The sequence below is a fragment of the Salvelinus sp. IW2-2015 genome, linkage group LG18 (genome assembly GCF_002910315.2).
Source record: "Salvelinus sp. IW2-2015 linkage group LG18, ASM291031v2, whole genome shotgun sequence".
Lineage (NCBI taxonomy): Eukaryota > Metazoa > Chordata > Actinopteri > Salmoniformes > Salmonidae > Salvelinus > Salvelinus sp. IW2-2015.
Genome location: NC_036858.1, coordinates 66,233,329 through 66,258,341, shown reverse-complemented (window position 1 = coordinate 66,258,341; position 25,013 = coordinate 66,233,329). Strand labels below are relative to the sequence as shown.

At 42.3% G+C, this 25,013-nt stretch overlaps 2 protein-coding genes and 1 pseudogene across 5 annotated transcripts; 2 read left to right on the top strand and 1 right to left on the bottom strand.

Moving 5' to 3' along the window:
- Positions 1 to 871: 871 nt before the first annotated feature.
- LOC111977367 (glutaryl-CoA dehydrogenase, mitochondrial-like) lies at positions 872 to 7,194 on the top strand (annotated as a pseudogene).
- Positions 7,195 to 7,816: 622 nt separating this feature from the next.
- LOC139029258 (synaptonemal complex central element protein 2-like) lies at positions 7,817 to 10,336 on the bottom strand. The gene is made up of 3 exons (XM_070448744.1): positions 10,229 to 10,336; positions 9,905 to 10,019; positions 7,817 to 7,948 (listed from the first exon to the last, which is right to left on the bottom strand). The coding sequence occupies exons 1-3, from the start codon at positions 10,321 to 10,323 to the stop codon at positions 7,832 to 7,834; spliced, it is 327 nt and encodes a 108-aa protein (XP_070304845.1). The 5' UTR covers positions 10,324 to 10,336; the 3' UTR covers positions 7,817 to 7,831.
- A 242-nt stretch (positions 10,337 to 10,578) lies between these two features.
- On the top strand, positions 10,579 to 18,338 carry LOC139029186 (uncharacterized). Of its 4 annotated transcripts, none has more exons than XM_070448660.1 (4): positions 10,583 to 10,810; positions 14,802 to 15,066; positions 15,254 to 15,620; positions 16,605 to 18,338. In XM_070448660.1, the coding sequence occupies exons 3-4, from the start codon at positions 15,395 to 15,397 to the stop codon at positions 16,895 to 16,897; spliced, it is 519 nt and encodes a 172-aa protein (XP_070304761.1). In that variant the 5' UTR covers positions 10,583 to 10,810; positions 14,802 to 15,066; positions 15,254 to 15,394; the 3' UTR covers positions 16,898 to 18,338. The 4 variants fall into 4 exon arrangements, 3 of the variants coding, with proteins under 3 accessions (XP_070304761.1, XP_070304760.1, XP_070304762.1); XM_070448659.1 differs by having other exon boundaries at positions 14,752 to 15,066; XR_011481483.1 differs by lacking the exon at positions 15,254 to 15,620 and having other exon boundaries at positions 10,579 to 10,810; positions 14,752 to 15,066.
- Positions 18,339 to 25,013: the final 6,675 nt, after the last annotated feature.

Below are 25,013 nucleotides of genomic sequence, written 5' to 3'. Positions count from 1 at the left end.
TGTGTACTTTTTCCACCACTACCTAATATAAAGCCTACATTTCACTTCTCAATGTTTAATTGAAAACGTTCAACAAATATGTTTTTTGTTTTGTTTTTTAACAAATATGTGTATGGTTATGGTAAATAAACACTATAATTGCATAATACTTTTAATACTACACTCCTATACAATTGTGGTCTCTTCGGGCTTGGTTTAAGATACAGTATTTTGAACCTAGTCTTCAGAAGCACATGGCCATTTGGCCATTTGCCACCTGGACCTATTTTTTACAATCTAGTGGTGCATTCATGACAACWGGGAACTCGGAAATATACGAGATCAAATTATGACGTCAGTGATCTTCAAATCGGAAAGTCGGCCCTCTAGACCCGAGTTCCCGAGTTGGTATTCCGAGTTGGATGACCGTTCAAAATAATATTTCCCAGTCGGAGCTCGTTTTTTCCGAGTTTCCAGTTGTCTTGACCACACTGAAGTCGGAGATTTCCGAGTTCCCAGTTGTTTTGAATGCGGCATATGACGAACATATTTAACGAATTGGCAAATCAAAAAATTCCTAGTTCCGACTAGCATTTGAACGCAGCATTTATATACTCACAGCCAATGAGATGGGAAGGAAGTGTGCCAACGCCCACGACATGCCCTCGGTCAGATGGCTATACATTAGCGCCATTTTGAGTGTGGCATTCTTCACTTTTGGAAAAAGGTCCAAAAAGAAAAATCTATGACAAAAAGTATTTAACCCACACATAACTTTATGAATCATTACACTCTAAATAGTTTTATAATGCAAATATATATGCATTTGTTTTTATGCTTTAATTCAAGGTTAACAAAATCAAAGTTTCATAACGAACTGTTGCATAATCTTCTACTTCACAGGTGTCGTCTCTATTGGCTTGACTCGCTTATGATGGAGAAAACTGTCCCCACGCAGCCATTTGACGTCACACCCCAGCGATTACAAAACAACCAGCATTGCATGAGATAAGGCCATCATCATCCGACGTTTTCAGATCATCGGAAATAATTATCAGACAAGAACAGGTACAGTAATGATACTATGTTGTGCATGAAGTTCCTCACTGCAATGTTACAATGTTGCGGAGGAAGACTTGTTTTTACTGCCTCTGTTTAGAACGTTTTTTTTTTTTTACCTGCTGTTCAACATGTGTTATACAATGTTTTGTAACAGGCTTGTGTAATGAAGGACAGCTACCATAAAACATGACATTTCTTACCTTATTCGTTCAAATAGAGCTATGGAACACAAGGAAAATGATATTGAAACAAGAATCTGTACCATAGGATTTTTTCCCTTTTGATTATAACTGCCATTATTGGTACAGTATGTTACAGTATTGTCACTAAAATGCTTCAAATGTGATTTTTGACCATCACATTGTTTTAAATGTCATACATTTTTCTCAAAATAAATCATTCACTTGATAATATGATAATATCATGTTTTGTAAATGTATAATCTTTACTCTCCTTAGTGTACCATTAAATGTGTCCTGTGTTGTAATCTCTTTCAGACTGTGTACCATGGCTCTCAGAGGTGCTGTGACTTGTTTGCTCTCCAACGCTAAGAAATGTGCTGCAGTCTCAGCCTCCCAGGCACAGGGCACAGCAGCAGCTTCACGAGCACAAAACGGTGAGTTTACATGTGAGCATATAATAACATAGAATGGGATTGTATTAAAGTGACATTTTTAAGTGTCTAGAATGTATTGTTGCTTTTTTGTTGGTTTGGTTGATGACTTATTGTGCCGTTGACTCTTTCAGAAGCCGAAGTGGTCGCCAAGAAGACAGTAAAAGCACGTAAGTCATTTATACAAGTTAAACTCGTAAAGCTACAGTATTGGACAAACCGTATCATGTGTACATTACCAATGTATTACATATGTAAACTTAACCGCTAGATGCCACTGGCTACACATACAGACATGGTGTAGTATATTATGAAACGTGGTGGTGGACAGTATGACATCACCATGTTTGTGTCGTCTCATSTTCTAATTCCCATGGCCCTCTACAGCCAAGGTGCAGTTTAACTGGCGTGACGCCCTGGAGCTGGACGGCCTGCTGACAGAGGAGGAGGTGATGATCAGAGACTCTTTCAGGACCTACTGCCAGGAGAAACTAATGCCACGCATCATCATGGCCAACAGACACGAACGTAAGCACTGGCACAGTGTGTAAGCACAGACACAGGCTGAGGCATGGTCATGGCCAACAGACACGAACGTAAGCACTGGCACAGTGTGTAAGCACAGACACAGGCTGAGGTATGGTCATGGCCAACAGACACGAACGTAAGCACTGGCACAGTGTGTAAGCACAGACACAGGCTGAGGCATGGTCATGGCCAACAGACACGAACGTAAGCACTGGCACAGTGTGTAAGCACAGACACAGGCTGAGGTATGGTCATGGCCAACAGCGACAAGCTGAGGCACTGACAAATGGCCAGCGGACACGAATGTCAGCACTGACATTTGGCCAACAGACACAAATGTAAACACAGGCTGAGGTGCTATTCCTGGAGAGAAGACTTCTCATGTTGCACAATGAACTTCTCTGTAAACTATTTATTCATGCTCACTTTCTGTTTGTTTGTTCCCCCCCACAGATTTCCATCGTGAGATTGTCTCAGAGATGGGAGAGCTGGGTGTCTTGGGGCCAACCATCCAAGGTAAATAACATATGAAACATGCATCATTCTGTTATTGATGTGTTCATATTCAATCTTCATGCTCAACTCGATTAGTCCACTAATTGTCCTTCTTCCTCTTCTTCCTGTTACATTGTCTCTTCTTCACCCAGGTTATGGTTGTGCCGGCACCAGCTARGTGGCCTACGGGCTCATTGCCAGGGAGGTGGAGAGGGTGGACAGTGGCTARCGATCAGTCATGAGTGTCCAGTCCTCYCTGGTGATGCACCCCATCAACGCCTACGGCACAGAGGAACAGAAGGAGAAGTGGCTACCCAGGCTAGGTAAGCAATAACTACTATATATTCCATAGTAAAATTACACATAGTATAGAAACTAGAGCTGGGCGATATGGAAAAAAATCCATATCCTGATAAATTGACTGAAGTATCACGATAACGATAAATTGAACGATAAATTCATAACATTAATGTGCGCCAGTTACTTTTTTACATTACCCTTAAAACGACTACTACTTTAGATGTTGTAGCTATCGATTGAAGAAAGGAAAAACCCACACTCACTCAGCTATCAATTGTCCCATTAGCAATAGCCCATATTAGCAGACTTACTTCATTTCAAACTTCACATTCCTCTAGTAAAGGCTACTTATCGTTATTATCGATATCAATGTCCTCAATAAATGCTTGGTTCGGTCAGTATCAACAATTTTAGGTTCAGAAACTATGTTGGGTTTCAGTTCATAAGTATGAAAAAAAATAACGTAGATGAACAAACAACAGGTGTTTACACATAGTTAATATTGGCACATAGACAAAAGTCTAAGTTGTTGTACAAAGTAAATGTGGTGTGAAATTGAGAATGAAACTAATGCAGACTGAAGCAGAGCTCATAGTCCAGTTAGATAAGGCCTCTTCATAATCCCATCRCTCTCTGTGTAATGCTGCAGCTCGTGGGGAGATCTTGGGCTGTTTCGGCCTGACTGAGCCCAACCACGGCAGTGACCCCGCGGGCATGGAGACCAAGGCCAAGTACAACCCCTCCAGTAGCACCTTCACCATCAGCGGAGCCAAGACATGGTAAGGTTCTTCTAACCTGGGTACCAGTCTATCTATCTGACCAGTCCGCATGTATGTCTGACTGGGTAGGTTCTAGTCTGGGTTACCATACAAGTCTGCTTCCGCTTTAGTTCACTTCTTTGAAAGACCAGGCTAGGTAGGTAGAGTAGTTATGAGTCAACTATAAAATGTCCCAATGAGGAGACATATCCCTTCAGTTATATGGCTGCTGTAACGGGGTGAGTGACTGGCTGCCGGGAAGTCAGGCGCAGGAGAGCAGAGATGGGTGATAACAGGAGAACTTTAATATACACCCTGGCCCAAAGGCACAGGCGAGGCAGCACAAAGCACAACCACGGTAACATGAACTGGATTAAACAAACCTAGGTTTGAAACAAACCTAGCGCAAGCCAGCCTGTAGTGTAACACCCTAAACAAAGAACAATTCCACACACAGACATGGGGGAAACAGAGGGTAATATACATTTAGTCTGATGAGGGAATGTGAACCAGATGTGCGGGAAAACAAGACAAAGCAAATGGAAAATGAAAGGTGGAGCGGCAATAGCTAGAAGACCAGTGACGTCGACCACCGAACGCCGCCCGAACAAGGAGATGGACCGACTTCGGCGGAAGTCGTGACAGCTGCTGAAAAATGCAGGTGTAACAAACAGTACTTCCACAATGTTTGTTGTCTCCACTGTGGGAACTTTAGATGGCATGACATAAAGGTTAGATGTACGTGTGACTGTCTCATTTTGGAAAGAACATTATGAGAGGGACCTCATGCACAGCTTCATGCATAGCCATCCATATATAGATGCAGTAACCTTACACCAGTTGTTGGCAAAGCCCACGCCAGACTGTTGGCACTGTTACTAATCTATTATGTGTTTCGTAATGCAAGCAGTAACCCCATTGCCCTTGTATTAAAACTCAGGGCCATAATTATGAGCTCTTATAGTTGGCCCTTTAGCTTTTCCCTGCCTGTGTCCCCACCATATTATATGCCCTTACCCTCGCATATGATGTAGTTGAACTTATAATACCCTAACTCTCACTATGGGTAACTAACTTAGCGCATTCTCTCCCCTATCCCCCAGGATCACCAACTCACCCGTGGCGGACATTGCGGTGGTCTGGGCCAAGTGTGAGGATGGCAGGATCAGAGGTTTCATCCTGGAGCGCGGCATGAAGGGCCTGGCAACGCCTAAGATCGAGGGCAAGTTCTCTCTGCGGGCGTCGGCCACGGGCATGATCCTGATGGACGAGGTGGAGGTGCCCCAAGAGAATATGTTGCCCAACGTCTCTGGACTGGCTGTGAGTAAGCCTAACTGTTGGACTCAAACACATAATGCTGTTTAGAAATACTGTAAATGGAATGATTTACTATCGGAACAATTCTGACTGAATCAAAGTTGCTGGCCGAGATACTGTATGTTTAGAGAACTCTTGAGATGTGATCTAGAAAACAAAGTCAGTTCTCTAAAGATGAAGAAAAGGTGTTCTGTTAAAATATAATATATTGAACTGAACATACTGTATATGTCTCATTTCTGGTCAGGGTCCCTTCGGCTGCCTGAATAACGCCGCTACGGTATCGCCTGGGGAGCTCTGGGTGCTGCCGAGTTCTGCTTCCACGCTGCCCGCCAGTACACACTGAACAGGTAAACATCTCCCTCCCTACTCATTATGTCATCAACTCTATTAATTCAGAGCACTTTTTGGTATGAACGGATGAAGTAGCTTGTTCAGGAAGACGTTAGCTCAGTAGTAAAGAGTATTGAAGGGAGTCAAGCTGCCATCCTGGCTCTTCTTTCAGCATTTTAAGACCCTATTATATGTTGCTGACATCAGATTCGTTCCTTTTGTTTTGGTCCATTCAGGATCCAGTTTGGCGTGCCCCTGGCCAGGAACCAGCTGATGCAGAAGAAGATGGCTGACATGCTGAAAGAGATCACCATCGGCCTGCAGTCCTGTCTGGCCCTAGCAGACTCATCGACGACAAGAAGTGAGTGGAGTCCCTACTGAGTGGCGAAATGTTTGCTTTTGGATGTGAGGAGAGACTGCAGTGAGTGTTTATGCATTGGTCTGTGTACTAGTTTCATTTTGAATATGTGAAGAGAGACTATCTCTGTGTGTGTACTGTATGTGTCCATCTTTCTTCATTATATTAAACACTGACCTCTATCCTGTCTGTCTTCCCTCCCTCAGAGCGGCCCCTGAGATGATCTCCATGCTGAAGAGGAACAGCTGTGGGAAGTCCCTGGACATCGCCAGGCAGGCCCGAGACATGTTGGGAGGCAACGGCATCGCAGACGAGTACCACATTATCAGACACGTCATGAACCTGGAGGCCGTCAACACATACGAAGGTGAGGAGAAGATTGATTGAATATGGTATTTAAAGGATGGAAAGGTTGGATAGAAGAACAGGTGATTGGAACATGAGCAGAAGTAGTCTGGATTGGAGAGAGACAATGAGACTGGATGACCAGCAGAGGTCAGTAGTGTACAAATTAAGTGTTACAGTTACTTGTTGGTTTTGTGGTATAATTCTCAGTCAGTGGAGGCTGCTGAGAGAAGGACGGTTCATAATAATGTCTGGAACGGAGTAAATGGAATGGCATCAAACACATGGAAACTGTGTTTGATGTATTTGATACCATTCCACTTATACAGCTCCAGCCATTACCACGAGCCCATCCTCCCCAATTAAGATGCCACCAACCTCCTGTGCGCTCAGTATGTATGTATTATATATCCCTACAATATCTAATGTAATTTAAATCAAAAGTTTAGCCTCACTTGCACATTTCTCTTATCAAATAATCAACCCACAATGCCGTTGTGTTTGCTTGTTCTTCTAGGTACCCATGACATCCATGCCTTGATCCTGGGCCGAGCCATAACTGGACTGCAGTCATTCACTGTTGAGAAGTAAACGCTCCTCTAGTCTCCTATTACAACGGACTGAATAACGGACTTAAAGTAGACTGGGAAAGCCTTGAGCTACCCATCTTATTTGTCTTCTGAGAAGTAATCACTGAGGGTGTGTGCCTGACTGCTGATGGACTTCCATCCCCAAGTGCCTCTGTTTGGTGAGAGTATATTAAAGTAAAAGTCAACCTGAAAGAAACACCGGGTCCAAATATGACCGGTTTTGTTTTGCTTATGTACCTGTACTCAATCAATCGACGATTGAAAATACAATGTCAGCTTGAATGTTGATACAGTAGCTTCAGTCTCCTACTACGAAGGGATGTCACAATGGTATGTAGCATGTTGATAAGGGATCTGTATAGATTAGAAATGTGTTATGGAATAAGTTAACTTAATGGGTGAGAGGTTGTACAGTATGTATGTGTATCTTTAGAGATTTGTTCACAACTGGTCTATTTGATTTATTTCTAGGTGAAAGAAATGAACTGTACATAAAGCATATTTTGAAATTATGAATTGTATAATTTCGTAATTGTGATACCGACGGCTGACCTAAAAGTGCCCTTTTTGGGACAGAGAATGTCCAATTCAATGATCTGCCGTATCGAAATAGTCATAGGATTAGGACTCATTTGCAAATGATTTTTTTCTCTCATTATTTCACATTATCTGGTCAAAAAAGCCATTGACACGCAATACACTAACTGAAATGACAAAGAAGCGACCATGGCTTTGTAACAACACACTCAGGTTTATTAACCAAAACAGCACTTACAAAAGCACCAGACTTAAAACTGCAGAGCAGGTATATTTAATCAGCTAGTTAACACTTGAACCAGCACAGTTATACTATAACCAACCACCGCACGGGGCTGGCACAGTACAGTGGCGTCATCAATGGCTGTCAAACTACACTTAGACAAAAGGGTTCCTAAAGGGTTCTTCGGCTGTCCCCACAGGACAACCATTTTTGTAAAGGGTTCTTTATGGAACCAAAAGGATACTACCTGGAACCAAGAAGGGTTCTCCTATGGGGACAGCCAAAGAACCCCTTTGTAACCCTTTAGTGTAGTACTCAGTACTCCGGTGCAGAGTCAGGCCCCTGTTGAGTCCTGCCAGGGCCTGGGAGACGGCGTGTAGCTCAGTGTTGAGCCTACTGCAGCTTCTCCAGCACCAGAGTCAGCTCCTGGAGCGTGGCCTGCATGGCATGGCTGTTTTCCTCATAGGCAGTGTACATGTGCTCCTTCATCTGCCCGCAGATCTCACCCACCTGATGGAGAGCATTGACATGGAATAGTATGTAGAGTACGCTATAAGAAACTGTTGGACAGTCTATGACAATGTAGTACAACACAATGGCCAACAAATATAACATATCATTTATACATATACATATAATATCATACATATACATATATTTGGTTTCTGAAGTAAATACACATTGGGAAAGTACATTTTGAATTGTTGAGCAACTGGTGTGATAACTATGCCCTATGTACATAGTCATTGAACACTGGTCACTTTAATGTTTACATACTGTTTTACCCACTTCATATGTATATACTGTATTCTAGTCAAGGCTTTTCCTATATAACTACTGCTGTACACCTTTTCTATTCATATACTGTCCATAATGCCTTTACACACCATCATATATTTTTATTCTGGACTCTGACATTGCTCGTTCTAATATTTTTATATTTCTTAATTCCTTTTTTATATTTGGGATTTGCTTGTATTGTTAGGTATTACTGCACGGTTGGAGCTAGGAACATAAGCATTTTGCTACACCGCAATAACACCTGTTAAATATGTGTACACGACCAATAAAATGTGGTTTGATAAACCGTGATATTGGCAGTTAGCTACAGTGGGGCAAAAAAGTATTTAGTCAGCCACCAATTGTGCAAGTTCTCCCACTTAAAAGATGAGAGAGGCCTGTAATTTTCGTCATAGGTACACTTCAACTATGACAGACAAAATGAGAAAAAAAATCCTGAAAATCACATTGTAGGATTTTTTATGAATTTATTTGCAAATTATGGTGGAAATAAGTATTTGGTCAATAACAAAAGTTTATCTCAATACTTTGTTATATACCTTTGTTGGCAATGACAGAGGTCAAACGTTTTCTGTAAGTCTTCACAAGGTTTTCATACACTGTTGCTGGTTTTTGGCCCATTCCTCCATGCAGATCTCCTCTAGAGCAGTGATGTTTTGGGGCTGTTGCTGGGCAACACAGACTTTCAATTCCCTCCAAAGATTTTCTATGGGGTTGAGATCTGGAGACTGGCTAGGCCACTCCAGAGCCTTGAAATGCTTCTTACGAAGCCACTCCTTCGTTGCCCGGGCGGTGTGTTTGGGATCATTGTCATGCTGAAAGACCCAGCCACATTTCATCTTCAATGCCCTTGCTGATGGAAGGAGGTTTTCACTCAAAATCTCACGATACATGGCCCCATTCATTCTTTCCTTTACACGGATCAGTCGTCCTGGTCCCTTTGCAGAAAAACAGCCCCAAAGCATGATGTTTCCACCCCCATGCTTCACAGTAGGTATGGTGTTCTTTGGATGCAACTCAGCATTCTTTGTCCTCCAAACACGACGAGTTGAGTTTTTACCAAAAAGTTCTATTTTGGTTTATCTGACATTCTCCCAATCTTCTTCTGGATCATCCAAATGCTCTCTAGCAAACTTCAGACGGGCCTGGACACGTCTGGCACTGCAGGATTTGAGTCCCTGGTGCGTAGTGTGTTACTGATGGTAGGCTTTGTTACTTTGGTCCCAGCTCTCTGCAGGTCATTCACTAGGTCCCCCTGTGTGGTTCTGGGATTTTGCTCACCGTTCTTGTGATCATTTTGACCCCACGGGGTGAGATCTTGCGTGGAGCCCCAGATCGAGGGAGATTATCAGTGGTCTTGTATGTCTTCCATTTCCTAATAATTGCTCCCACAGTTGATTTCTTCAACCAAGCTGCTTAGCTATTGCAAATTCAGTCTTCCCAGCCTGGTGCAGGTCTACAATTTGTTTCTGGTGTCCTTTGACAGCTCTTTGGTCTTGGCCATAGTGGAGTTTGGAGTGTGACTGTTTGAGGTTGTGGACAGGTGTCTTTTATACTGATAACAAGTTCAAACAGGTGCCATTAATACGGTAACGAGTGGAGGACAGAGGAGCCAACTTGCACATTGGTGGCTGACTAAATACTTTTTTGCCCCACTGTACATACCTTTTCCACTAGCTTGTCCTGAAAGTTGTCCATAATCGTCTGGTCCATGGTGCGGCTGTCGTTTATCTTCCCAACCAGGTCCTGGACCTTCTTGCCAATGTCATCTATCCTGGAACTTAAAGCAAGAAAGTACATTTATTTCATTCATCTTAAATCAACATGAACGCATTGGTTGACTTTCCACAGATGACGTGACTTTCCGTTGAGTTCTTCCTTTACTATGTGTGTCTCCAAATCGCGCGATAAATGAGCTGAAACGGAGACCGGAGTAGGACTTGAACTATTCACGAAAAAATAAAGAGTCTTGACTAGGGACTTAAATACCTTATCTGGTGTTCCTGACTCTCATCCGTGCTCATGGATGAAGATCTCTCACTGGTTGAGTCGTGGTCAGTGCCAAGACCTTCATCAGGGTCCATCTGGGGGCAGGATACATCTCTGCAATCACAAGAACATACAGCGGAACTATTAGAACAACGATGTAAATCGGATTTAACTATCTACTGTAACTAGATATATAATGTCAGAAAAGGTCAATCAATAGCTGTACCTGGGAAGTCTCATGTCTGGGTTTAGGAGTTGATTGTGAGGTGGAAGGCAGCTTGTCAAAGAAAAAGGCATCCATTTGCAGATCTTCAGATTACATATGAGAAATAAATGTGAATGTTCAGATTTTCGCCTTATATTCTAGAGGTACAATGGCAATGCACTTCGCGTGACAGAACAGTGGGGGTCGCTGTTTCAGCTAACGTTAACTAACTGTTAGGTAGGTAACGTTAGTGGGTGGATAAGATTAACTAGCCAGCTGTGACAGTAGGTTGGACAGGAAACATTTTACTAACTGCACTGGAATGAAAAACGACGAACCTTATAGAAGACAGCTATTTGAAAAGTCTGCTTCTACAGGTAACATTACCTAGTTGGCTAGCTTACGTTATTGCATTTTGTCTAGTACTGCCGTTACATTAATTAAAACCCGTAGCTCGCTTACACCGACGATGCGGCTTGTTTACAAGCTAACGTTAGCTAGCTAGTTTTGGTAATATATCCTGGCTTGCAAGCTAGTTAATAATGGTACGACATTTTTACAATTCTCTGAGTATAATGTTTCCAAAATAGCTAGCTACTTACTACAAGCGTTGTGTAAAGAAAATAAGCCTTTGATTTTGAGATGGAACGTCAAATTGCGCGCCTGTTAGTTTCCCGGGAAAATAGCTAACTAACATTAGCCTCGAGCGCTAGTGGGGCAATATTGAGAGCCTTTCAGGGTCAACTATTTATTTGAGGGAAATAACATTTGATTTGAGTTAACACAACCACAGTCGGACATTATACAATTCTGCTAATGCTGCTGATTGTTAATCTAGGTTACTTAGAAGTACAATTCTCTAGTGAATGAAGTAAAACCATTTCCATAGTATGAGCCCTAATACCCATAAAACCTGACAGTCAAACACGGAAATGGTTCCAATCGTTTTTCCACCATTACATTATTTCCAAACACTTAAAATGTGGGCTGTGTTTTGTGTAGGCTTAAATATTTTTGATATTTGTTTAAATTGAACCTCTATTTAACTAGGCAAGTCAGTTAAGAACAAATTCTTATTTACAATGACAGCCTACCCCGGACAACACTGGGCCAATTGTACACCACCCTATAGGACTTCCAAATTACATCCAGATGTGATACAGCCTGGATTCAAACCAGGGATTGTAGTGAAACCTCTTGCACTGAGATGCAGTGCCTTAAACCTCTGCGCCACTCGGGCTTACCCTGGCATGATGTTTTGATAACCGTGTAGGACAAGGTGACTACTATTACACTTTCCAGAGTAAGTTGAAAGCCGGACTGAGTACCCCACAGTTTTGGAACCGCTGGTCTAGTGGACTCCATTCCATGGTGAAGGAGGTTTATGTAGATTCCACCAACGGAGTGGAGCAGAGACCAGGCTTTGTGGAATCTAGCTCAGACTACATTGGATATGCCCAAGGTCAATATAAAAAATTATAATAATATGAAACACCTACCTGGTACTTATGTTTGTCCTCTGTAGTTGCATGCCTGTCTTTGTTTGGTGAAATCCATATTTTTTCAATAATGTTAATCAAATAACTACTGACTGTTTGCTCATTGCTGCTAAGATGGCAACTGAGCAAAAATGCACGTGCCAAGTGAATCTCAACAAGGAAACAAATCGGTGGTTGTATTTGATTGACATTTATTGAAAAAGTATGGATTTCAGCAAACAAAGAAATACACACAATACAGAGGACAAACATAGGTAAAACCTAGTCATTTCATATTATAATATATTTTTTAAGTATTCACCTTGGGCGAATCGATGTAGGCGGGGATAGATTCCACAAGCTTGGTTTCTGCTCCACTCTGTTGGTGGAGTCATCATAAACTTCTTTCACAATGGAGTGGAGTTTAGTCCGCTATCCGTTGTCATGTGTTGCTTATAACTCAGAGGGTGACTTCCAGAGAGTGACGAGGGGATGAAATAAACCCATCAATTCGAGACAGACTCTTGACTTGAATGATGCAATTCATGTTCCACTTGTAAAAAATAAAAATGCACATGAAACTCAAATTAACAAATCCCCCCTGTCGTTTTACAAGATATAACCCTTGGAAATAGTTCAACATTTTTTTTTATATAATATATATTTTTAAATAATTGTATCCCCTTTTCTCCCCAATTTTCGTGGTATCCAATCGCTAGTAATTACTATCTTGTCTCATCGCTACAACTCCCGTCAGGGCTCGGGAGAGACGAAGGTCGAAAGCCATGCGTCCTCCGAAGCACAACCCAACCAAGCCGCACTGCTTCTTAACACAGCGCGCCTCCAACCCGGAAGCCAGCCGCACCAATGTGTCGGAGGAAACACCGTGCCACCCGCCCCCCTCGGTTAGCGCGCACTGCGCCCGGCCCGCCACAGGAGTCGCTGGAGCGCGATGAGACAAGGATATCCCTACCGGCCAAACCCTCCCTAACCCGGACGACGCTAAGCCAATTGTGCGTCGCCCCACGGACCTCCCGGTCGCGGCCGGCTGCGACAGAGCCTGGGCGCGAACCCAGAGACTCTGGTGGCGCAGCTAGCACTGCGATGCAGTGCTCTAGACCACTGCGCCACCCGGGAGGCCCATAGTTCAACATTTAATTTGGGAGGTATTTAATATTTTACACATGTAAAATCTAGAAATCGGGCAGTCAAATGCACAAGGCATATAATTAGGCACACCTCTCAATTTTTTGGTGTGACATTGCGCAAACTCAAAAATAATGCGGTGCCTAACACGGAACCCAAACCGGTTGCGCGCGTGCGCCATCGTGCATAACCGTATTTTGTCCCCCCACGCCAAAAGCGATCACAACACGCAGGTTAAAATATCAAAACAAACTCTGAACCAATTATATTAATTTGGGGACAGGTCGAAAAGCATTAAACATTTATGGCAGTTTAGCTAGCTAGCTTGCACTAATTTGTCTGCTGTTGCTAGCTAATTTGTCCTGGGATATAAACATTGAGTTGTTATTTTACCTGAAATGCACAAGGTCCTCTACTCTGCCAATTAATGCACACATAAAACGGTCAACCGAATCGTTTCTAGTCATCTCTCCTCCTTCCAGGCCTTTTCTTCTCTTGACTTTATATTGCGATTGGCAACGTTCATAAATTAGGTGCATTACCGCCACTGACTTCGTTCGTCTTTCAGTCACCCACGTGGGTATAACAAATGTGGAGATGGCACGTGGGTACCTGCTTCTATAAACCAATGAGGAGATGGGAGAGGCAGGACTTGCAGCGCGATCTGCGTCAGAAATAGAACGGACTTCTATTTTAGCCCTTGGCAACGCAGACACTCGTTGGCGCAAGCGAGCAGTGTGGGTGCAATAATTGAATAACATAGATTTCTAAATTTATTTTGCAACGAGCGGTGTAGTCAGCCTGTTATGGGATTCCACTTCGCTCTGAGGCCAGCGGTGTTGCTGGCCTGGTCAAAGTGGTTATTGGAGGTTCTAATTTAGAGCTGGGCGAAATATGGATAAAAATCCATATTGCAAAAAATTGACTAAATTGATGCGATAACGATACATAGAACAATAAGTTTATAACGATGTGCACCAGTTTTTTTTTATCATCCTTTAAACTACTACTACTAGTTTGATGGTTGTAGCCATTGTCCCATTAACAATCACACATATTAGCAAACATATTTCATTTCAAACTTCACATTTTAGTATATGCTACTTATCATAATGAACGTTATCAGCAAAATAGCTGCGATAAGTTATCGGTATGGTCAATGTTAATCATTTTCGGTTTATCGTACCAGCTCTAGTCTAATTAGTCCCTACCGTACTCCCTACATCATTTTCACTCCCTCAGCTTTGAGGGACACTTGTGCATATGGCAGAGGCGCGTGTGAACGCAAATGGAGGGCCGAGGGGCATGGGGAAGGGGGTGATTTGGGATTCAGTCATTACCTTTGTGCAAAGGAAGGAAGCAAATATAGCCAATTTTGACTTTGTAGCTGTGGAATCTAGTGGAAACCTTTTATCATCTGCACACAGGCTTTAAAATCACTGCACCATTTTAAGCACCGCCTTCAGTGAATAATAAATGCCCAAAACCCAAAACCAGGAACTACTGCTGCTCGTAATCACAATTCCACGTGAGCCTTGACAGATTCTCGCCGTTTCATCTGTCCACGAGAGATTAGCTGATTGTCAACCGACACTACCTTCTTTTGCGTTGACTTCTGTTCTGATCCCTCTGGTTTGATCATGGGGGCGTGGATTAGGGGGCGGGACTACCCAAGGTTTCTTGTTCTCTCACAGTAATCTGCCAATCCTGTCTCGGTGCGCTATTCTCTCATCGCTGTTACCAGAGGGTACTGCCAGAGCGCCTTCAGCACCCTGGACAGTGGCCACCGCACGTGCTCTCCGACCTACGCTAGATCAAGCTCTCCTGCTAAGGAACCTCCCCTGCTTGCTCACCTAGGCAACACTGGAACACTTTTTCAAAGGGTTATGCGTGATCACATATCCCAATTAATCTAAACATAAAAGAACGGGTGGTTGTGAAGACATGATCAAAGTTGAGGATTTTGGCGGACAGCATTCACTTTACAATTGAATAACTGAAATTCCAAGGTGAGCGTTTTTATGTTTTTCCCCAGCCTATTTGTGTTTAAGATGGTACTTGAAATCAGTCTCTATCAATGACTCATTTTCTTTTCATGATCTTGAGTGAATAATATGCCACACATTTGCTTTTTGTGTCCATTTGTTGAAATGAATACACAGTCAGTTAATGTACTTCTTATTCTGTGTATTTAAGTCTGCATGCAGCATTACTCATTGAAAGGCTTGGATAAGAGAATCCTACAACCCCGGACATTGTGGAGTAACTTTGTGACGTTGTGAAGGAACTCATCGCAGAAAACATCCTGCATTACAAAAGCAGCGGAACACCGCCAACATGGACGTCGTGAAAAGTTTCAACTTAACAGACAAAGCAGGACATTTGATAAAAATCTTTATTAATGATGAGGATATTCTCTATAAGGAATATAAGCCTCCTCCTAGGGACATTATCCAGCTGCCTAAATCCATGCTATATCTGCTGATGGCAGCTGTCGTGGTGGTGGCTGTGGCTTACGCTATCGTCGGTCACCTCATCAAGGACCTGGCCCTGGACATAGCAGGTAGTTGGGGGGGGGCTTTAAAAGGACAAGGGATGTTACTTGAGATTGTGATTAACCTAACGGGTTACCTGCGCTCAGTACTCAGTACTATATAGATCAGAGTTTTAAAGAAAATCAAGGACCTGGTCCTGGAAATATAGCAGATAGTTAATCTCTTGGGGGGAATTTAAGGACAAGGAATGTTACTCGAGATTGTGATRAGCTTAATAGGTAACCTGCACATACTGTAATAGTGTTCTAGTTTAAAGTTCCAGTACTATATTGATCAGAGTTTTAAGTAGAAAGAACATACTGTATGTAGTGTACACTGGAGTGTATCAATCTATTGATGGATAATTGTACATTTGAGATATGTTTTAGCCTATTAGGTTWKAGACTGTACAGCAGTTGAAAGGTTAGAGGGGGGTTACCTAGGGGATAAGGAATGAGATTCAGACTAACATGTTGARTGCACACATGATTATGTATAACTTCATCAGCACTGTAGGCTAGAGTGGAGTATTAATAGATCATTGCAATTGCAGAATTTCTTAGAGAAGATAATTTTGACCCATTGACTTTATGTTAGCAGGTCTCTGTGGAAAACAATTTTGACTTAAAGCAAATGTAATGCTTTTGTGGGAGAATCTACTGTATATAAGGGATTGTGTAATTCCGGCCKCCATTCGTTTCTATCCTACTAATCACCGAAGAGCCGTGGATAGCCTATGRTCCTTGAGGCATGATCGGCCTAAGTAGGTACAAAGTAGGCRGTAAATCACACCATCCACCTCTCTCTATCCACAGACTGCCTGCTGAAGACATGTTGTACCCATTGTGTTTCTATTGTTTAGCAYGCCTCTGTGAAAGATTTGGATGTGATAATAGCCTACATTTTATGAACTGGGGAAACCTAGGAGAAAGGAGTCATATCTCTAACCACCATTAATTTCTATGCTACTAATCACACCATCTATCCCCACTTCTCTCTCTCTCTCCACACAGACTGCCTGCTGGGTCCCGTGGAGCCTGACCCCCTGAAGGATGGTGACCTGAAGCCCTGCGGTCCTTCCCACATGCCCCCCATCATGACCAACTCCCACCACAACGCCTTCCACGTCTGGGACACAGACAACGTCATCATCCCCATGACCCCCATCGAGGGGAGCCCTCTGGCCAGCCCGCTGCTGAATGTCATAACCCACATACCCTCCTTCTTCCCGCACTCGCTCAGCGTCAACAGCCCTGCGTTGAGCCATTCCCTACCTGGCCGAGAGATTAGAGAGTCGGACGCCTAAGGCCGACCACTGGAGGCAGGTAGCCTAGCGGTATGAGCGAAATGTCGCTAGTAATGGCCAACTCTGGCCATGACCCCAGTCTCCGAGGGTGTCCCAGGGAAAGTGGGATATGCAAAATCACATTTTCCAATTCACACACTTGTACATGTGTGAAATAGGACACATATAAGCACCGACCCACAAGATACGGTGAAATAACCACAAAGAGAGCAAGAGGCCTAGGGACCACCCATGGGATGATGCAATACTTACTTTATCAAAGGTGACCCACCTGCTCTGAAGATGGAGGATTGTTTAGCATGAGTGTCTTGTCTAGAATAATCAGCCGCCATTCAAGGCACGGTGCAATAACACTCATTTTAAAGGTTCTTTTGAGGACAGTAGGCTTACAGTCAGAAAGGTACATTTTAATACAGTACTGGTAAACCATATTTAGTTAGCTATTCCATTAGCGGTTATTCTGGTGTTCATCTTAATTTGATTCATATGGCTCATGTCATTTTCAGTACCAAACCTGTAGCATGCTAGCAGATCTCTATGCTGTACCAAACATGTAGCATGCTAGCAGATCCCCATAGACGTCCAGTCATTGTATTGGCACATAGCATTGGCTTGTGAAACTACCTATATTTTCCTTCATACTCTTACTGGACACAGAGACATAAAAATGGTATCCACAAGTTCATCTAACTCGGGGGAAGTAGTTAAAGGGCCTCATTGCCAAAATCCCGAAGTATCCCTTTAACGGTACCAAACTTCCTTGTTTAGCCTCAACACATTCCATCCCAAAATGTCAGAGGAGCAAAAGAAAGACTTTTMAATGTTTTGGGKACATCATTGTGTATTCACCGGGTGAAAAGAAAATCACGGGACATCGTAGGACTGCACACAATCGATTGACGGTTTTATGCCGCTTTTGTAATTTCACCAACTTGGTTGGAGAGTTACAGATATCCGTCAAGCTTAATGTATATGGARGGACCTTTTCTGGAGTTGGCCAAAGTGGACATATTCTTCACATCTTTCCTATCAAGGAAACCCCWGTTGAACAGGCAGGGATACTGCCTCACTTGGCCAGGTTTCCCTTGGCAAAGAGGTCTTCTGACCTCAATGGGACCATCTGGTTAACTAAAGGTGAAACTAAAGGGGAATCTGATTTAAAACCAAAGTTGGTGGGAGCAGTGCAATGACGGAAACGGAGTGATGGAAGCGTTACCTATCATCCCTCTTTAAAGCTTGAGGGGATAGCTTAAGATTGAKCGACAGTTGTGTATTAATGGCGATGGGACAAGGAGAGGGATGCCGYACTTCCCCTGTGAACTTTCCATCGGATTTGTGCCAAGTCACCACACTTCCTTCCTCTCTTTGACACCACCATACTAGTGACRTTTCCTCCTCGAGCATTGAAACATTAAAACRACCAATAAACACAGAAAAACGGCCACATTTGCGTGCTTTATAATGAATCTAATGTTGAGTGTTCAGTAGGCCTATATATATATGTGGTCTATTATTTCTTTACCAGTATGGGTGTCAAAAGCAAAGGCAGCTGGTGGCATCTTAATTGGGGAGAACGGTCTCATAACTATGGCTTGAACAGAATGAATGGAATGGTATCAACCACATGGTTTCCATGTTTTTGTTACCATTACATCGACTCCATTCCAGCCATTTATTATGAGCACTCCTCCCCTCACCAGCCTCCTGTGGTCAAAAGTTATGGTAAAGTGAGTGTGGGATAACATTCAAAACTTCAACTAAAAGAGGACTTTGTGTAAATATATGTTCGTGCGAATATGGTATTAGATTCATTCTGTTTGATAACACCTGATACTAAGGTTATTTCCAGGCTTCAGCAGGATTAGCTTAGTTGATTTACTAATTAACTAGTAGGGTTGAATTAATTCAGTTAAGAGGGGTGAGGTTAGGTTAAGGTGAGTCTGTGTGATTCCCATACAGGTGGCCTGGGAAGAGGTTGATGATAGGCCTATCTAAACAGTATTTTAAGTGGAAACACACTACCTTATGCAAACAAATACTAGAGGGTAAGCACACAGTAGTAGAATTCAAGTACAGTGTAGTATATTTCAATCCTGTTGCTTCCTGTGGCTAGTTATGTTCCATAATTGATGCAGTTTTCCAGAAAGGCATAATGTTACACAACTTAAAACAAACAATTCTTATTTAAGCTGGATGTTACCTGATATTGCATGTAGGATTTGATACTGTTATGCTATTTTATAGCTTTTATCGTCACGCTTGATGCCGACTGCGCTCATCCCATCTGTGCGGGTCTTTCAAGTGCCTGTCTTCCTTTATTGGGAGAGCAGAAGAGGGGGATTAAAGAGAGAAGATTACACACGCAGCTTAGCCCTCTCTAATACAGACTCCTTTTATTACTTTTCAGACAGGGAATTAGAGACTCAGAGAGCAGTTTAATCTGAAGCAGAAGCTCAGAACCTCACAGACAGCTGTTATGGAATGATCTTATCAGGGCAGCAGCTTAGTGTACCAARGGGAAATGAGATGTATTGTCACGTTAGTCTTGATGGATCCATCCACAGTGTTCTCCCATCTCAACCATTGATTGAGATGGTTGAGATTGGCATAGTCTGCCATCCTAACTGAGCTGCCGGAGAGGAAGGTAACTAACTGTTCAGAGATGTGACCATGAGACCAATGGTGATTAAAACAGCTGTTTCCTTCCTCTCTGGCAGCTCAGTTAGGATGGCAGAACGTCACACTATTACTATGGAGTGGAGACGGAACAGAAGTTCATCTGAGTTAATTTCATCCCCAGCTTTGGAGGACAAAGCTCAACCTCATATAGGGTAAACCTATCAAACTATTAGTGTTACTGTCGGTTGGATTATAAACCTTGACTCAACTGTTTGACCATGACCAGAGGATGTAAACCAACTACTCTGTACACATTTTAATAGGAAACTATATATGAGAGCATGTGTGTAAGTTGACAAGAAATTAAAGACGACACCTGCAAGACCTCTTGGGGTGGTGATGTATATCACATTGTCTTGGGCAGTCAGCACATGGCTGAAGCTACCTGCCGTATTAAGAGCAGATCTAGGCCTAATAAAAAGCATAAGCCCAGCAGTGACACTGTTTAGACACGTTGGCGTTGGGAGTAGGTATCGCTCCACACCGGTAAAGAGGGCTTAATGCAGCACTAATGAGGACTCCGCAAAGGTCGTTCTGACTCAGACTAATGGGACACTGCTAGAGTTCCACTTGAATGTTCTAGAACTGATTCTCGAATTTTTATGTAAAGTTTCTAGAATGTCAATGTGCGAGAGACAGTTTACTGGATGATTTTTAACCACTCATAAATGTGTTTATACAAGGAAAATGTATGTTTAACTTGGTTATCCAATAAAGATCAGGCCCGGATGTCAGTCCACAGTGGGAGAATAGGCCTGCTAGGTAGAGAATACAGTATAACCAGTGCGGTAAAGGACATTTTGGGATAATCCTAAAACGGATTGGAACATGTGACGAGTGGATAAACGATCCCTGCAGTTTGGGACATTGTAGTGACTGGCAGGTTTGGCCAAACTGGCGGATTACACATTTTCTACACCTGTGATGGTGCATGCAAAGTCGTGCTGTGATTTAACTATTGTAGGGAGACAGCCAAATTATACAAAAAGCACAGCTGGTTTGGGGAACATTGTGTGTAGCAATTTGACATCCTCAGCTATATGGGTAATGAAATGTCTTCAAAAGTTCAGTTAACATAATGCTGGAGAGATACAAAGTTTCATGGCGTTGCAATAAACATGCTACAGTATCTAATAATGTAAACATTCTACAGTATCTAATAATGTAAACATGTTACAGTATCTAATAATGTAAACATGCTACAGTGTCTAACAATTCTAACATCTTACAGTACCTAATATGTAACATGTTACAGTATCTAATAATGTAAACATTCTACAGTACCTAATAATGTAAACATGTTACAGTATCTAATAATGTAAACTGTTACAGTATCTAATAATGTAAACATGCTACAGTGTCTAACAATGTAAACATTCTACAGTACCTAATAATGTAAGCATGCTACAGTAACTAATGTAAACATGCTACAGTGTCTAACAATGTAAACATTCTACAGTACCTAATAATGTAAACATGCTACAGTGTCTAATAATGTAAACATTCTACAGTACTAATAATGTAAACATGCTACAGTGCCTAATAATGTAAACATGCTCAGTTCTAACAATGTAAACATTCTACAGTACCTAATAATGTAAACATGCTACAGTACCTAATAATGTAAACAGTACCTAATGTAAACGTGCTACAGTACCTAATAATGTAAACATGCTACAGTACCTAATAATGTAAACAGTACCTAATGTAAACGTGCTACAGTACCTAATAATGTAAACAGTACCTAATGTAAACGTGCTACAGTACCTAATAATGTAAACATGCTACAGTGTCAATATAATATAACAATATAAGGGGCGGCAGGTAGCCTAGTGGTTAGAGGTTTGTACTAGTAACCAAAAGGTTGCAAGATCGAATCCCCGAGCTGACAAGGTAAAAACCTGTCGTTCTGCCCCTGAACAGGCAGTTAACCCACTGTTCCTAGGCTGTTATTGAAAATAATAATTTGTTCTTAACTGACTTGCCTGGTTAAATAAAGGTACAAAAAACATGCTACAGTATCTAATAGTGTTTAACAAGGGCTACAAAGTCAGGTAGAAATATGTAATTATATCTATTCATTAATTACATTAACAGTTCAGACATCCCGATATAGTCTCAGGTTAGTCGAAACAGAATGTTGTAATCAACCCTACCCATGACCCTGAAAGGGGAATATCACTCAACTCTTGTTTAGTATTTAAACTTGACTGCTGACATGCAAAACATTTTGGGACTGAATCAACAGTGAACTAATGAAAAAAAATACCAAAGTATCATTTTGGAGTGGAATTCCACTTTAAGGTTTTGACCCCATGCTAAGAGGACCTGGTTCCATGGTGTGACTGACTCAGGCATCTGGCTACATGACCTGTTCTCAGTAAGTCTCTGGCCCTATCCCGTTCTATCCCTGTCCTGCTCTCAGGTCAACTAAGCTCAGCTCCCTACTGTACCTGCCAAGGCCGTGACGATTGCAACCGGATGATCCGGGCCTGCCTGGCTACTACACAATTGGCTTATATTTCAACTCTAACAATTTTTATTTTCTAGTGTTCTTCATGACTTGAATGCATACATTGGTAAATAAAAAATGGATTGTGCAATGTGGCCAAGGATAAGACGTTGGCAAGGTATTGTAGGCTACCTCACACAACATGCATTGACATCAACCTAGGACAATACTGGTACGGTGTGTTTAGGTCCAATCCTATTGGTGGGTCTTGACAGTGCCAACACCATTCAGCCCTGATCCCTATTGGTCTTCTATTGGCAGCAGACCAAGAGGCTCTCTTCACCAATGGACGTAAGTGCATGGTCAGCAGCACAACCAGAGACAGCCTACTCCCTCATTTTATCTGGTTCATATGCAGTCAATGAATAAAAGCAGACCAGACGCTAATGCATTGGTGCCTACAGTATGGGAGCGCCACCCCTTAAGCGGACAGTAACTGACCATTTTAAGACAGCGGGACATCATTTACCCACCATCTTTAAAAAGAGCATGGTCAGCAGCACTCACACTAACTTCAACACGACCACCTCTGCTCCCTACAGCCAMGGGGTCATGGAGAGACGGGCATGTATTTTATCTAAATAGAGCAAATGTTGTTTGAAAAGAAGTGGAGCAGACGTCAAGCTGTCCAACTATCTAAGACCAATTGGATCATGGTGTTTGGACTTACGTGAACATCCTTCAGTTGAGTTATTACAGTCATCAACCCTTGTCAGAGCCTGGCCTTTGAGTCAATTAATTTAGGACACTGGAATACGCTTCGTCACTGTTTCTTAACTAGCYGTGCAGTGAAATAGCCTAATCACCAGAGGGCAGCATGTACAAGGATAAATAGATGACTTGGTCCATCAACTTCAATGTAATGGGCTAATGCTGAGGCCCAATATAGCAAGCCCTGAAAGATTGGCATCAATATGTACAAACTACAGGAAAACAAATCCAAAAGGTTATTTATTCTTTAAAACGAACACAAAAAAATCTTACATTTAAAAAAAGAATTAAACATCCTTTCATTAATTTATTAAAATACATTATTCTCCTTTATGCTACATTCGGGCAAACTCAATGCCAAGGTTGTTTTCTAAAAACTCATCCACCAAACATGAGCTATAATAACTGCCAGTCTGTATCCACACCTCAGCCATCCAACCTATTGTACATGGTCAATATCTAGCCCTTACGAAGGACTACATTTGAGTAAATTGTACTTRGACAGAATTGAACTGCTAAAGTAGAAGTATTGTAAAATAAATCAATGTAGTCCTTAATTTAAGGGCTAGGTCATATATACAGACAKGTCAATTGTGACCGTTTACGTCGTCATCTCTTCCACTAGGGCTAATCCTTGTCGTCGCTGCCATTTTGGTCATCGTCGATGTCCCTGCGTGGCAAGACAGTGCGGTACAGAGACGTCCCTTTAGCCTGGATGAAGGTGAGGGTCATCTTGTCCTTGGTTACCTTCAATACAAGACAACTTTATTGATCCCCTCAGGGAACGGCAAATGTACGTCTGAAATGGCACCCTATTCCCCATGTAGTGCACTATTGACCAGAGACTATTGAGAAGAGTCTGCCATGTGACACATCCAAAGTCTGTCTACAAGTATCAAAAACACAAACAGTATACAGATAAGACAATTCAATAAAACACTAGAATGGACAATTCTATTTATGACTGACCTCTGCGTGGACAAAGCCTCCCAGGGTAGAAGCCTGGCCTGTAAAAAACTTGAGGGTGTCTTTGGGGACATGGTGCCAGTGACGCCTGTCTGGGTCCAGGAAGTTACCCGCACCGCTTACTACATAGCCCACACCAGACTCCTTCAGGTACTGAGGAGAGAATAGGGAGAGGGGGAAATCAGTCAGGGTCATGTTTGGCAGAGCTCAAACATTTTAAAACAGAGCCACTACCTGAAAAGATTTAAACGTGTTGAACATTTTTCTACAGTTTGCCATTCCGAACGATACCGTGATGCAACTTAAACCTCTTAAGGATCCACCCTTTCCCCCCCCCAATTTTCACCTAAAATTACATACCCAAATCTAACATGTAGCGCAGGGCCTGAAGCAAGGATATGCATATTCTTGTACCATTTGAAAGGAAACACTTTGAAGTCTGTGAAAATGTGAAAGGAATTAGGAGAATATAACACAATAGACCTGGTAAAAGATAATACAAAGGAGGAGAAAAAAAACTTCTGTATTTTTTTTGTACCTTCATCTTGAAATGCAGAAGGCCATAATGTATTTTTCCAGCCCAGGTGCAATTTAGATTTGTCATTAGATGGCAGCAGTGTATGTGCAAAGTTTTTAGACTGATCCAATGAACCATTGCATTTCTGTTCAGAGTTTTGTATCAAGACTGTCCAAATGTGCCTAATTTTTTATTAATAACTTCATGTTCAAAATTGTGCACTCTCAAACAATAGCATGGTATTCTTTCACTGTAATAGCTACTGTAAATTGGACAGTGCAGTTAGATTAACAAAAATGTAAGCTTTCTGCCCATTTCAGATATGTCTATGTCCTGGGAAATGTTCTTGTTACTTACAACCTCTTGCTAATCGCATTAGCCTACGTTAGCTCAACCGTCCCGTGGAATGGTCACCGATCCCGAAGGAGTTAAACATTATCCATCAATAAATCGAGAATGCTAAAGTGACATGCTAAAGTAAACAATCTTCCATATGGCCTTCCTTGAACAGCAACCCTCTAGTTGATAGAATAGTTGGTTACACCACTAGTGGTTTAGGAGAAGACTATGCGAAATTAAGTTTCAAACCTCCACAAACCTGCAGGTTGTGGTCGTGACCACAGAAGTATGCAGTGGCCTTGTGTTTGACCAGAAGGGGGCGTAGTCTCTTCAGGAGGCACTCTGTGGGGCCGTGCTCGGACACTGACCACACCGGGTAGTGACCAGCACAA